Source organism: Jatropha curcas, chromosome 6 (assembly GCF_041381405.1).
Source record: "Jatropha curcas cultivar XTBG-Jc1 chromosome 6, XTBG_Jcur_1.0, whole genome shotgun sequence".
Lineage (NCBI taxonomy): Eukaryota > Viridiplantae > Streptophyta > Magnoliopsida > Malpighiales > Euphorbiaceae > Jatropha > Jatropha curcas.
The window spans coordinates 20,154,587-20,169,516 of record NC_143156.1 but is presented as its reverse complement, the minus strand read 5'-3'; the positions used below and the strand labels follow the sequence as shown (position 1 = coordinate 20,169,516).

General features: G+C 36.7%; 1 protein-coding gene across 1 annotated transcript; it reads right to left on the bottom strand.

Moving 5' to 3' along the window:
* Positions 1 to 92: 92 nt before the first annotated feature.
* On the bottom strand, positions 93 to 14,692 carry LOC105636116 (mannosyl-oligosaccharide glucosidase GCS1). The gene is made up of 22 exons (XM_012219291.4): positions 14,240 to 14,692; positions 14,083 to 14,156; positions 13,687 to 13,938; positions 13,361 to 13,526; positions 7,294 to 7,380; positions 7,095 to 7,163; positions 6,889 to 6,985; positions 6,443 to 6,525; positions 5,325 to 5,432; positions 4,426 to 4,547; positions 4,215 to 4,322; positions 3,977 to 4,050; positions 2,994 to 3,119; positions 2,459 to 2,526; positions 2,111 to 2,260; positions 1,969 to 2,019; positions 1,724 to 1,780; positions 1,178 to 1,318; positions 933 to 1,024; positions 709 to 818; positions 570 to 633; positions 93 to 493 (listed from the first exon to the last, which is right to left on the bottom strand). Exons 1-22 carry the CDS (start codon positions 14,534 to 14,536, stop codon positions 355 to 357), a joined length of 2,535 nt encoding a protein of 844 aa, XP_012074681.1. The 5' UTR covers positions 14,537 to 14,692; the 3' UTR covers positions 93 to 354.
* Positions 14,693 to 14,930: the final 238 nt, after the last annotated feature.

Here is a 14,930-nt window from a genome sequence, read left to right as displayed (position 1 = left end):
AGAAAGACAGCATTAGGTGCACATGCCTTAAAAATTAAAGAAGGTGCCTTCATCATGTAAAAATATTCAATTGTTCGACAGAGCACAAAGCATTATTGCCATAGTCAAATAGATGATCGCTTTTATAAAGGAGTATTGTGATGTTTCTGTGTAATTTGTAATATATTATCTTTTGCTTTATCCCTCTATCCAAGATATTACGACTTAGACAGAATCAAACAATTAATATTAGCCTATTAACCAAAAAGGACTCTGTTAAAACCCAAGATGTTTTTCGCTGTTGCTGATGAAAAATCAATATTACATCAGATCAGATATTTGTAAACTAGTTCCTCTAAGAAAAGTGATGTTAGCTCAGCTGTAGGTTTCTGCCATTATAAGCAGCACGAGTGATGTCCAACCAGTAAACAAGCGTGCGCCTTTTCCTTTACCCTTAGTCTGATCATATTGTTCCCACAAAAACCCAGTTTTGTGATAGTTCTGAACCACATTTCTGTAGCAAAACGGCAAAAACAATTTTATTGGTGCAACTATATGCTTAAAAAAAGGTAAAAATTGTGAACCTTTACCTAATCAAATTGCTCCTTAGGTCCTCATAGATTATCTTGGCCCTCTCTCTGTATGGTCCATCTTCTGCAAGAGTTGAATGAAATTTAAACATCTCTTCTATGGGTGTATGGGTAGGGGAAGGAGACAGGGACTTGTTACCTTTGGAGTAGTGGTAGAGTGCAGAAAGAATCATGTAATTCATGTTCATCCAAATAGGACCTCTCCAATAAGGTGGGTCATGCTCTGTGTTGCGTTTCATGTACAGGGAACTGTGCAATACAAGATAACATTTCATACATTTTTGAGTAGTATAATCCCTCAAACAAGTATCAACAACTAAAATAAAAGACATCTTCATATAACTAGGCTACGGAAATCATCACCTGGTTTTGGCAAGAGAACGGAGTCCATAGTTAGTCCACAAAACACTCCTGTTTGAGATGAAGTCAAGCTGTTTTTCTAGAATCCATGAGTCCTACATTATGAAGTTTTAAATCGGAATCAAGGATAAGCTCACTGAAAACTCATAAGTGACATTATGACACGTCCATTGTACAAAGATAGAAAGAAAGAGTGCCCAAGAACACATGGAGCAATATTTTCATGATAGATGTTCAATGCAACTCACAGATGGAATGATCCTCCTCATGAATGGAAAAAGGCTCACATAACCAACATGAGGAACCAGTCTCAACTCTGGCTTTTCTAATACTTCCCGAACAACTTGCTTTACATGACTATTCTCCTCGATTGCTTCTTTTAATTGAACCTAGGACATTCATCAATCAGTCAAAATACTACATAAGAAAAAAAGAAAAAGAAAAAACTATGCTCAAATTTATAGAGGAGATACTCAACAGGATAGGAACAAAGAACCCAATTGAACAACAATGATCTATCCAGACCTATTTATTATAATATGACATGCTTTTAGTCCTATAATTTTGCACTCTTAATAAGAGTAAGAGTAGCAGTAACAGTAGGCTTAGCAAATTCCAGTACTGTATAACACAGATAGGACATCTGGACAGACCATAAAAGGAATAAAACCAACAATGAAGAGGGACATAAGCACATCAACGAACATAGAAATTACAACAACTAAACAGTCAGAATAGCATAGGCACATCTTCCCTGTGTATCTGAGAAGAAATAATGAGAAACAAGAAAGAACCTTTTCAGTATGATTTCCAAAATCAAAATATGCTCCATATTCAGGATCAAGGTGCATCTGATAAAACATGACAAGTCAATCAGACACCCAAAGAGGGAAAAGAAAAACAGAAATAGGGCCAACTGCACGCTGCAGTTTTATACAATTAAACATGACATCAAAAGTATTTTATACTGACAATCTGGTATAGTTAAAAAGTAAGGGAATTTAAGCTATTCTTATAAAGCATTGAAACCATCGCAAACCTGATTCAGCAGTTCAAAATCTGAAAGTAGATTGGCTATTGAACCATAGTCCTGCATTGAGCCAAACTCTTTTAGACCTATGAAGCATTAAATTTATTTCCCTAGTATTCCTGTATCCAGATACTCGACCTTTTTACTATACCTTTCCAGACTCATATTTTTTCTGTAACAGCTGTGATATGGAATGCATGCAATTTGCAGCAAGAAGCATCCAGCATCTAAGATCCAAGTGACGTTCTTCTTCGCTTGGATGTGATGCACGGGGATAATCATCCAGCCCCGAGGACAGTGTCTGTACACGCAGATATAATGAGCACAGCTTGGCAAATCTTTTGATTGGAAAAAAGATTAATAATCATTGTAAAGTCAATTACATTTAAACATACTGTTGCAGGACTCTTTGCCTAAAATTACATACTATATGATCTGTACTCTTAAATAACTCAACTCCAGAGGAAAGAGAGAACTACGAAATGCTCTAAAATAGGACCTTCGGGTTTAGTTCACGAATTGTTGAATTATCCCTCCCATGCCAAAAATAGCTTCCAATCTCCTTTCCTAGATCACAAAAGTCAACCAAAAAAAAAAGTCAACATGCTAACAATTAAATTAAGCAAATGTCTTGTACTAGTTGTCCAAACATCTGCCAGACATGTTTTGGAAAGATGAATGTCCACTTCCCTACCAAAGGAAAATTCAAGAATACTTTAAAGCCTGAAGTTCAATGACCTTGGTTGCATATGTAAGTCAATTGTTATCATTCAAGCAACAGATGTATAGTTGTTTAACACAGTTTGTAAAGTTTCAAATGACCTCAAGTCTAATACCTATTTTCGGAGCTTTGACAACATGTCACACACTTCAAATAGGGCAAAGCAAAATTGAAATATCATAATAAAACCAAGGTTGTTCATTTCAAGAACAACATCAATCCAATACCTCGTAAACTTCACCCACTCCCAGCCCCCCCATCTCAAAAAAAAAAATAAAAAAAAATCCGAATTGGAATTGGAAGGGTGGAGTACCTGACTGGGTGGTATTGAACCACTGGAACCAAGCTTCAAGACGAACATAAGCCCGCTCTAGGAAAGAAGTGATCTCATTGTTTTCAGCAGAGGTAAACTTATTGTTCTTTATGCCATAAAGTAGATCTGGAAGAAGCATAATTTTCATGTTACACTTCTGATTATGATTACATCACTTCATTGCAAGTTTTAATATGCATAATTCAAAAAGAAATATATTATCTAAAACCAGATCAATGTGTGATCATCAGGAAGCATTGTTTTCATGTTACACTTCTGATTATTGTTACATGATTTTTGTTGCAAGGTTTAATATGTATATATCTAAAACCAGATCAATGGTGATCATCAAGGAGTATGCAACGTTACACAACTCGTTTGAACCACCAGACGATTGGCACAGGTAAGACGAGAAATAATTATTCAGTTCCACATTTTTGTACTTCCAAATATGATAAGTTCCAATGTACTTTTGTAAAACTTATTCTGCTTTTAGAAGGGTATATCACATACATGCCTAACGAAGCTGCAAACCACCATAAAACCCAAATGCAGGTTGACTTAATTCAGTCTACTTAAGTCTAGCAATGTAGGATCAATGACTTCGTAGATTTCTCCACTGAAACCTCCACTGAAACATTAAAACAGAAGAAATTTGCATCAGCTCATTTACTTGTTTCAGAAGCTAGCACCATCACCTTATTACGGCACTCTTCACTGACAAATTTAGAAAGAACTTTGCTTGATCAATCCAATATCGAATATGGACATAAGCTAAAGGACAGCAAGTTTTTTTTTCCCCTTTTTTGGTTGAGGTAAGGATAAAAGATATTTCCTCATTCCTCTACAAGATAAAAATAGTAGCAAAAGAGATGAATCAAATGCTATAATACACTTTAATAATTACGTTTAATGCTTGCTGATGCTTACAATCATAAAATTGAAAACCCAGTATATAAAATTTAATTAAAAAAAAACCTTACCACTTATAACCAGAAATAAGGTCGGTGGATTTCCATTAGTTGGATACTGAAGAACAAATTCCTCGGGAACCTTACTGCAATTACACCAGAAAAGACCTTGCATGATTACTCAAGCAATAAAATGAATTCAAAACTCTTTTTATTTTTTATTTTATTTTTAAGGTTCAGATTTACTTCCAAATAAATTGGGCACGAAATTTACTGCACGTATTTGTTAACTATACTTGACTGATATTACCTCAGAGCTTCAGACCCAAGTATTTGCTCCCGTGGAATCCACCCATCCACATTCATTAAATCTAACCAGTGGCCAACAATATCCAAGGTTACTTTAACGTCCCAACGCCTGCTCATTTCCAAAAATTTTGAAACCATACATTTAATTGTAGTTAAAAAAAGAAGTAACTCAAAATTTCCATTCAGAGGAGGATTAAAAGAAGGAAACTAACCAAATCAGTAACTGATGAAAACCTTCATCCCATAGAAATCCCCTTGGAAAGAATGGGCGACTTGGAACAGCTGTGTAAAGCTCAGCTGGCCAATATGCAATAAAATTATTATGACCTTCGTGCTGCAGAAAAAAATGCCCACTGTATGACTTTGTCAGATGTTCAAAACGATTACAGGTAGTACCAAATGCAAAGGCAGCAATTTTTCCAGCTGAACTTTGGAAGAAGAGAATGGCATATTTGAACGTGAAAATTTCAAGCACAAGGCCTTTATTTTATTCTTTCATTTATGAAGGTCAGAATCCAGTGGTTCTATCTCTATAGAAGGGAAGCACAGAGAAAGACAAGATAAAAATTCTTATCTTTTTGCTGGTGTACTCCTCTCCCCACCCCACCCACCTCCCTCCCCCCCCCCCTCCCCCCCGCCTTCTCCCCTTTCCCTTCTCTTAGCTTATGATGGCTTCTTTCCTCTTCACTTTCATTTTTCCCTATCTTCTTCATACAACAACGACCAATGATCTCCCTCTCTACCCCTAGTAGTACTAAGTTCAATCTAGCCATATTCTGTTGACCTAATAAATCATTCTAGATTGTGTTTTACAGAAGAAAATAATTCAAGAATGAAAGAAAAGCTAAGTAAATGAACTAAGAATCAGTACTTAAGATTATTGTAAACCGTTTACCAGTAGCCCAGTGGTTGAGCGACTTCTTTGAAGTGAAGATTAAGAATTCATAAAACGTCCCCCTCCCAACCAATCAACCCAAAAAAAAAAAAAAAAGAAGCTCTTTATATGAAAGAAAAAGAAGCAGTTAATATGTTCATATACCAATCATATGCCCATTTAATAGATTACATATTGCATTAAAAATAAACTCTGAAATCAAAACATGTAACTTACATTAGAATTTTTTGGGTAGGAAATTTTTGATTGACCATAAAAGTAGCCAATGCCTCCCAACATATTGGCGACAGCAGCCTTACCGACAATTACAGATTCAGATTCAAGCTGAACAAATATTCAGACAATGTCAGTATTCTATATTGTTTAGCTAAAATATTAAGGAATTGAATTTATCTTTTGGAGCAAAGAATAGAATTTTGGACTATGCCAGTCATGTATGCAATATTCCACATTAGTTAGTCCTTTAAATTTTCCCTATGGAAGTCAGAGCACGAGATTGTCCATATTACCTACTTCTATATGGTTGTAAAGATGTCTAAAGGACGGGCAACAGTTGCAAAAAGTTATAACGGTCAGCCAGAGGACAATGTATTAGGAAGTGACGCAGGGGAAAGATGTAAGGCTGTCAGTTTTCAACAAGTAAGCTAGAATAAGGTTTATCATAGGTGGAACAGTAATCAGTAATTAGGTTTATAACCGTTGAATTAAAATTATGAGAAAAAATAAGATGAATTACAATACTACTAGTGCTGTCTATTTATAGTGATAAATCCTAACTAGACTAGCAATCCTAATTAAAAAAAGAATTAAAACTCTACTCCTATTCAATGATAAACTAGTAAATCCTAATCAAATAAGGAAACGGAAAACTAATGCAAATCTTAAATAAAACAGTAAATTAAATAAAATCCTAGTTGTGTTAGGAATCCAATTAGGACTAGGATTGCTCCTGCATCAGGAAGACAAATGCATGATTTCAAGGTCCCATTTCCAGCATCATAAACTGTTTTTTTTTTTTTTTTTTTGGGGGGGGGGGGGGGAGGATGTGGAAAAAGCACCATTAAAGGAGAAAACAGGGACTCAGATGGCTTTGACCTTGATACAGTGCATGATGATTGCTTATATTTAATTGACATACAAAACAAGAATAGATTATTTAATTACAACCTTTGAGAATCAACTTTACCACTACATTTGTTATTTCAAGGGACATTGAAAATTGAAATGATATGAAAGGACGACTATATCTGCTATCTTTCTAAATCAGTGTGGCTAAGAGTTTCTGAATATGCGGACTATAATGCTATGCAGTTCCTGAATCTCAAGATTAATACCTTGCCAGATACATCAAAGCACCTTCTGAACTTTGCATCAAATTCTGATTGCTTCTCCTGTAGTTGACTTGTCATTGAGTTACCTGAAATTATCGACCAAAGTAAGAATCTTCTGGGAGAAACAGAGATTTCAACACTTAGAAGCCTACAAATAGAGTTTCACTTGAAGTCAAGAAAAAGATAAAAATTATAAAGGAAATGGTTCACATAAATAAATAATCTAATTAATAATAAAGAATATTACAATTGAATTTGACATAAACCTGGAGCTTCCAAAATGTGGAAACCGCAAAACAATAACATATGGTTTTAAATCTGAAATAATGGAAAACAAAAAAAAAAAAATCTATACTTTTCCACTTTGTAGGCAGAAGAGGTCGCATAACATAATCCATAGAAAATTAAATTTAAGAATATTTTATTGAGATGAAATAGATGTGGAAAACCTGTTAGGCTGTCTACACGTTCCTTTATTCTTGAATTTCTTACTCCACTTCCAGATACAAAAGCAACATCTGCTTTGAATGGAATGCTTGCAGAAATCTGCACAACATTACAAACTTCAAGATGTCGCAGAAGAAAGATGAATATCATAACGTTTACTTAAGGAAAAAAAATATGTGTATTATAGAACAGATAGCATCCCACTCGCCTGAAAAACTAAGATATTTGGAGAACCATTAGATGAGTCAGACAGCTGCAGCAGTCTAAACTTCCTTAACTGGCAAAATGCATATGTGCAAACAGAAAAATCAAGAAATTAACCATTCTCATAAGTTAGAAGATGCATACTTCCCCTATTTATATGATAATGGAGCAAAAAATTGACATAAAGATAAAAACCAACATACTTGCACCCCGAGATTTTGCAGGACAAGATCAGACAAATTGTGAATATGAGGTGTCTTGAATCCAGAATAGTGGATCTCCAAATCATCCTAAAAAACAAGTTGGCTACAGTTCAATATCAAAGAGGAAATATTTTACAAGACTCATGGTAAAGTGAGATGAAATATGATAAGATTTAAACGACACGAGATTCCTAAATTGTAGTTGGTGAATACACACACACAACTAATACACAAAGCAGAGAAACTTCACATGTCCATCCACTGTTTCAAAGAATAAGAACTATAAGCAGAACAATCACATGGAGGAACATTCATATCCCTCATATGAGTTCACTGTTGACGCAGGGGGAAGATGTAGGGCTGTCAGTTTTTAACAAGTAAGCTAGAATAGGGTTGATTGTAGGTGGAACAGTAAATAATTAGGTTTATAACCTTTGAATTAAAATTATGAGGAAAAATAAGATGATTTACAATGCTACTAGTGCTGTCTATTTATAGTGATAAATCCTAACTAGATTAGGAATCCTAATTAAAGAAAGAATTAAAACTCTATTCCTATTCAATGATAAAATAGTAAATCCTAATCAAATAAGGAAACGGAAAACTAATGCAAATTTGAAATAAAACAGCAAATTAAATGAAATCCTAGTTGTGCTAGGAATCCAATTAGGACTAGGATTGCTCCTGCATCATTCTCCCCGGGTTTGAAAAAGACTCGGCTCCGACGAGTAAGCCTTGCTATATTCCGCATATATGGCTGGATCAACTTGCTTTAGCTCTTCTTCAGAAATCCAAGTACTTTCACTTGCTGGTTTTCCAAACCACTTAACTAAAAATCGTCTATATTGGTTGCCACACCTAGAACGAGCTTCCTTGACTTCCAACACTTCCTCAATAACATCAGCCTTTGCAATTGGCAGCTCTTGTACTTGTGCTTCAATGGAGGATGGCACTCCATCAAATTCATGAAAAGGATACAATTCTGAAACATTAAAAATTGGGCTGATTTGTAAATCAGATGGAAGATCAATTACATAGGCATTGGAACTGATCTTCTTCAACACCTTACAAGGTCCAAACCTTCTAGATTTCAGCTTATGATAAGTTCCTTTAGGGAAACGTTCTTGTCTTAAGTGGACGAGAACCTGATCACCTTCTTCAAATTCTTGTACGCGCCGATGCTGGTTGGCTGTATAGGCATATGATGCATTGCTGTCTTTTAAGGCAGCTTTCACTTCTGTATGAATTTTCCTGATGTGATCAGCAAACAATTCCCCTTCAGCACTTACTCTAGCCTCTTGGGGCAAGGGCACCAAATCGAGTACATTCTGAGGTTTAAGTCCATAAGCAGCCTCAAAAGGAGTCTTCTTAATACTTCGATTGGCTGAGTTGTTATATGCGAATTCAGCTTGGGGAACAACTAGATCCCATGTCTTTGTATTGCTCCCATCGAGACATCTTAATAGATTTCCCAAACTACGATTGACAACTTCCGTCTGACCGTCTGTTTGCAGATGGCAAGTATTGGAATATTTCAATTCTGTTCCAAATTTTCTCCATAAAGTCCTCCAAAAGTGCCCCATAAACTTTACATCTCTATCGGAAACAATAGAAGTTGGAACACCATGTAGTCTCACGATCTCTCGAAAAAATAACTCAACAATATGAATTGCATTAGAAGTCTTTAAACATGGGATAAAATGAGCCATTTTAGAGAAACGATCCACTACAACAAATATAGAATCAAATCCCTTTGCTGTATTTGGAAGTCCCAAAACAAAATCCATACTCAAGTGAACCCAAGGTGCATCTGACTCGGGTAAAGGAGTATATAATCCTGTATTTTGCGTGCTTCCCTTTCCAAGTAAACAGGCTGGACATCGTTCCACCAATTTTCTCACATCTTTATCTTTGGCCAATAATAACAGTCAGAAACAATCGCAAAAGTCTTGTCTCTACCAAAGTGTCCTCCCAAACCATTTCCATAAAGTTCTCTAATGATTTGTTCCCTTAAAGATCCTTCAGGAATGCATAGCTTATTCCATTTGAATAAATAACCATCTTGCAATCGGTATGGCAGACTTTCAGCTTCAGAAGAATGCAGTAAATTAGCCTTTATCTTGCCAAAACATGAATCTGAATCATACTGGTTTTTCAGTTCTTCAAAACCAGTAATTTGAGTGCTCAAAATTGACAAAATTAGGGATCTTCTACTCAATGCATCAGCCACAATATTAGATTGACCGGATTTATACTTTAGTGAGAAATTAAATTCATCAAGGAAAGAACTCCACTTAGCATGTCGATTGTTGAGTTTATTCTGAGATTTTAGATACCTCAAGGCCTGATGATCAGAAAAAACCACAAACTCACGATAAGCTAAGTAATGTTGCCAATGTCGAATAGCTCTTACCAAGGCATAGAACTCTAGATCATAAGTTGAGTAACGCTTCTTAGCTTCAGACAACTTTTCACTAAAAAACTCAAGAGGTCTGCCCTCTTGGCTAAGAACAGCTCCAATCCCTTCATGTGAACCATCACATTCGACAATAAATAATTTCTCAAAATCTGGAAGTGCAAGAACAGGTGCTCTAGTCATCAAAAACTTGATTCTTTCAAATGCCTTTTGTGCAAAATTTGTCCACTCAAACTTTTCTTCTTTCATAGATTCAATTATAGGACTCATAATTGAGCTGAAATTTTGGATAAATCTCCTATAGAAAGAGGCCAAACCATGAAAGCTTCTAACTTATTTGATGGATTGTGGTGCTGGCCATTCGGTAATTGCACGAACCTTTTCTGGATCTGGTTTTAATCCTTCAGCGGACACAATGTATCCTAGGAATACCACTTCTGGTTGCAGGAAACTGCATTTTTTTAGGTTTATGTGCAGCTGCTCTTGACGAAGTACTTCTAACACTTGTCGCAAGTGTTTTAAATGATCTTCCTCGGTGCGGCTATAAATCAAAATGTCATCGAAATATACCACAACGAAAGAATTCAAGAAAGGTTTGAGTACATCTGTCATGACTCTCATGAATGTGCTTGGTGCATTAGAAAGGCCAAATGGCATTACTAACCATTCAAATAACCCATCTGGTGTCTTAAAAGCTGTTTTCCATTCATCACCATGCCTCATTCTAATTTGGTGATATCCACTTTTCAAGTCAATTTTGGAGAACACTTTAGAACCCGCTAGTTGATCAAGCATATCCTCCAATCTTGGTATTGGAAAGCGATATTTGATTGTAATCTTGTTTATAGCACGACTATCTACACACATTCTCCAAGAGCCGTCTTTCTTTGGTGTTAATAAGGCTGGGCAGGCACATGGACTTTTGCTTTCACGCACCAGACCTTTTTCCAATAATTCCTTAACATGTCTTTCTATTTCAGCCCGCTGTAAAGGAGGCATTCGGTATGCAAGCAGATTTGGTAAAGCTGCTCCTGGTACCAAATCAATAGCATGTTGGATGCTTCTTAATGGTGGCAAGCTTTTCGGTACATCTTCATTAATCAGCTCCTTGAATTCCTGCAATAATCGTTGAATTTCAAAGGAATATTCAATTGATTTTTCAACCTGGTCAGCTCCTATTAGTTTGCTCACTAAGGCATATGTGACTCCCACCTCACTATGCGCAGCTGCAAATTCTTTAACACTTACAAGCCCATTTAATTTACTAGTTGCAGCTCCTTTATTTGTTGTTGGCCTTGTTTCTTCCTTGAGAGGATGCAAAGTGTACTTCTTGTTGTCCTTGTAGAACGAGCAAGTATTAGACCTTGTCTTGTGGTCCATATCATGATCATACAACCAAGGTCGTCCCACTAGAATATGCCCAACATCCATTGGTACTACATCACATAGTGCTTCATCTGCCAAGTCATCTCCCATTGTGAATTGCACTAAGCATTGAGATGTTACTAGTATCTCATGTCCTTTCTTCAACCAACCTACTTTGTATGGATGAGGATGTTTTGTTGTAGGAAGCTTTCATTTTTCTACGGCCTCCTTTGATATTATATTTTCCATACTTCCTCCATCAATGACTAAATTACACACTTTGCCTTCACAAATAACACGTGTACGGAAAATGCTACGCTTCCTCCAATCTTCTTTTCCTTCTTTGTTCATGGCTGTCATGACTGTTCGAACAACTAAAGACTCACCTTGAGCTGGGTGAACATCAATTTCTTCTACTTCCTCATCATATTCATCAAAAATAGGGCCTTGGTCTTCATCATACTCGGCTAAATTCACCCTCCTTTGTGGACAGATGAATGAAGTATGTCCCTTTTCTCCACAAGTAAAACAACGAACTTGAGAATTGTTGCCTCTTCTTGTAGACGAACTAGAATTGTTTTGTCCACCATAAGGTACTATACCTTTCCCTTTACCGTTCCCATCAACACGGGCTGTCTCTTCATTGTATTTATTAGTAGCGGCAGCCTCTTTCCCGCTTCGTTGAGTTGTTTGAATCCCTCTTGCAGGTCCGAAATTGTTTTGCAAATTGCTTTTGTTTATGGGCCTTCTAGCACCGTAACGAGAAACTCGCTTTTCAGCTGCTAAGGCATATTGACGAGCATCTTCAAGATTGTGTTATCGGACTATGCCCATTTCATCTCTAAGGGACTGATTCAAACCAGCAAGGTAGCGAGAGGTAATTTGTTCATTACTTTCAGATATTCCAACTCAAATGGACAAATTATTAAATTCTGCAATGTACTCTTCAACAGACATGCTATTTTGTTTCAAGCAGTGGAACCTTTCATATAGTTCCATTGCGTAATCAGCTGCTAAAAATTGCTTCCTTAGCTTAGTTTTCATGTGCTCCCACGTGCTGATTTTAAGCTTTCCTTGTCGTGCACGCTACTCCTCAACTCTCTTCCACCATTGAAGTGCAGTACTCTTTAATTTAAGCTTTACAAAAAGCACTTTTCGGGTTTCAACCATTGGTTTCCATTCAAAATGATTTTCTAAACTAATTTCCCAATCTAAATAGTCTTCGGCATGAAATTTTCCATAAAAATCAGCGACTTCAATTTTAACTCCTCCACTATTTAAATCAAGAGCATGAAGTAAACGCTCTTCCAATCTGCCTCGTGCTGCTGGGTTTGCAAGTCCAGCTTCATGAAAGGGGTTTACGTCCTCGACTTCCTCTTCACTCTCAAGAGCTTCTTGAAAATCAAGGTTTTGGTGGTTGCCTTCCGGAGTCTCCATTCGGGCTTCCACGGGTTCCTGACGCTGCAAAGCTTGTACAGCCCGGGTCAAATCCTCAATCATTCGCCGCATCTCAGCTATTTCATCTTGTTGGGGCCTCTGCCTCTGCCTCTTCCAACCATGGTTTAATTCAGACAAAAAAAAGAATCCTAGGATCTGTTTTTGTGCTCTGATACCAGTTGACGCAGGGGGAAGATGTAGGGCTGTCAGTTTTTAACAAGTAAGCTAGAATAGGGTTGATTGTGGGTGGAACAGTAAATAATTAGGTTTATAACCTTTGAATTAAAATTATGAGGAAAAATAAGATGATTTACAATGCTACTAGTGCTGTCTATTTATAGTGATAAATCCTAACTAGATTAGGAATCCTAATTAAAGAAAGAATTAAAACTCTATTCCTATTCAATGATAAAATAGTAAATCCTAATCAAATAAGGAAACGGAAAACTAATGCAAATCGGAAATAACACAGCAAATTAAATAAAATCCTAGTTGTGCTAGGAATCCAATTAGGACTAGGATTGCTCCTGCATCAACTGTACTACTCAAATTAACTGACACAACAAACCTTCCATCTCCCCCCTATGGGTTACTTATGCATGCATATTGGATAGTAATGAAAAATATGAACTTGAAGCTACAATTGTGATGGATATTAGCTAGATTGGTTATACACAGAACAAAATTCATTAACTAAAACATAGTACAAGCATATCGAAGGTATTGTTGACTTGAGCACAATTAACCATAATTTATGAATGTAGTTAGTTAATCACAATATTACCATATAAGTATCTGAATAGGAGGAAAACTATAAGCCTTTCACCATCACCTTCATCATTACATTACCTTTGATTCTAAATGTAGCTGCCAACCTCCAATGTCTGCACGTGAACCTGATGCCAGAAGAGAATTCTCACGGATGTCTATGGTATCTCCTCTCAAAGTTAGAGCACTTCCATCTTCATCAGCCAAATAGAAAAACAAATGCCCATTTTCCTTATCCCACTCAGGCCTGCAAGTTTTCCCATGGGGAACAATAATAATCATACCATGTACATTGCTCAACTAGTTGAAATCTCTATATTTCAGTGCCAATTCAATCTGTGGGGGGGGAGAAGAAGCATAACGTGCATTTGTGAGAAACCATTAAGATAGCAGGTGAAGTTATTTACTTTCCGCTTTGCACATCAATTCGAACTGCCCAATCCCCTCCATAGCCACTGCCTTCACTTTTAGATTTCAAGAAACTAGTTTCCAACTTCAAGCCATGATCAACCAGCACTTGGTGTCCAAAATCACGAGCATTATGTTGTGTCCAGCCATACGTGCTTAGCTCATCTGAGTCTTGGCATACATGTCGCATATGATACATTCCATCTTTTATGCCAATCCACATCAAACCAGCGACCAAAGACTGAGGAGTCCTGCCAGTCACCAAATGCAAGGAGACAAAAGAAGATAATTTAAAAAAATAAAAAAAATAACGGATTAGATAAATAACTAGATTCTTTGATAATCAAATAAACAAATTCATAAACGAACATCCAAGCAATACTTGAAGGGAATACCTGGCGCGAATTCCAAGATAAACATGAGGTCGATACGTTCCCCAGTATAAGCTCTCTTTATGCTCTCCTTGAAACTTCAATGATCAAATAAAAAGAAATCTTAAGCAATGATTAATAGAATGCGAAGACAAATATCGAAATTTAGAAGTAAGGCTACCTGAGGAAGGTCCATGATCTTCGGAGCAGGAAACGGAGTAACAACCCTAGGTCGCTGAGCTTCTTCACTAGGCTTTATGAGATTATGAATCAAGAAGAAGATAATTAAGAACGAGAAAACGCCAATTCCAAGCATGATTTTGAGATCAACATTTATGATTGGAATCAAATTGTGATCTTTAGTTCTATCTCTTCGTAACTTCAAGTTCGGTTTTGTGCTACCAAGAAGGCCGTCATCGCTGCCATCGGTTGAGGATTTGATTCTGCTCCGCGCACTCCTCCGGCCACTTCCAGCCATCTTCAGGGTAAGCAACTGTCAAAATTAGGTGTTTGCAGTTACTGCATTTAATTGGACAATATAAAGGAATGGAGGTTTTCAGAAGAGAGGATTGGCCAAGCAAGCCGGCTGTTGCTTCTTCTCCAGTCGTTTACAGTTTGAGCTAAAGCTAGTAGTCAAGTAGACATGGCAGACGAAAAATTAGCTGCTCATGTGGGCCTAAGACAGGCTTTGAGCAGAGCTAATCATGTTAAATTTGGGCTGTAGATGTCTTTTGGACTTTCCTGTTAGATTGAATCCACTGCAAAAAAAAGGCCCATTTGTGTGCTTAATTTTACATGAAGTAGAGAGTAAGTTTATATTCTTGGAAAAATCTTATTATTTGTTTTGGAAAATTTTCCATACGATTAACCAA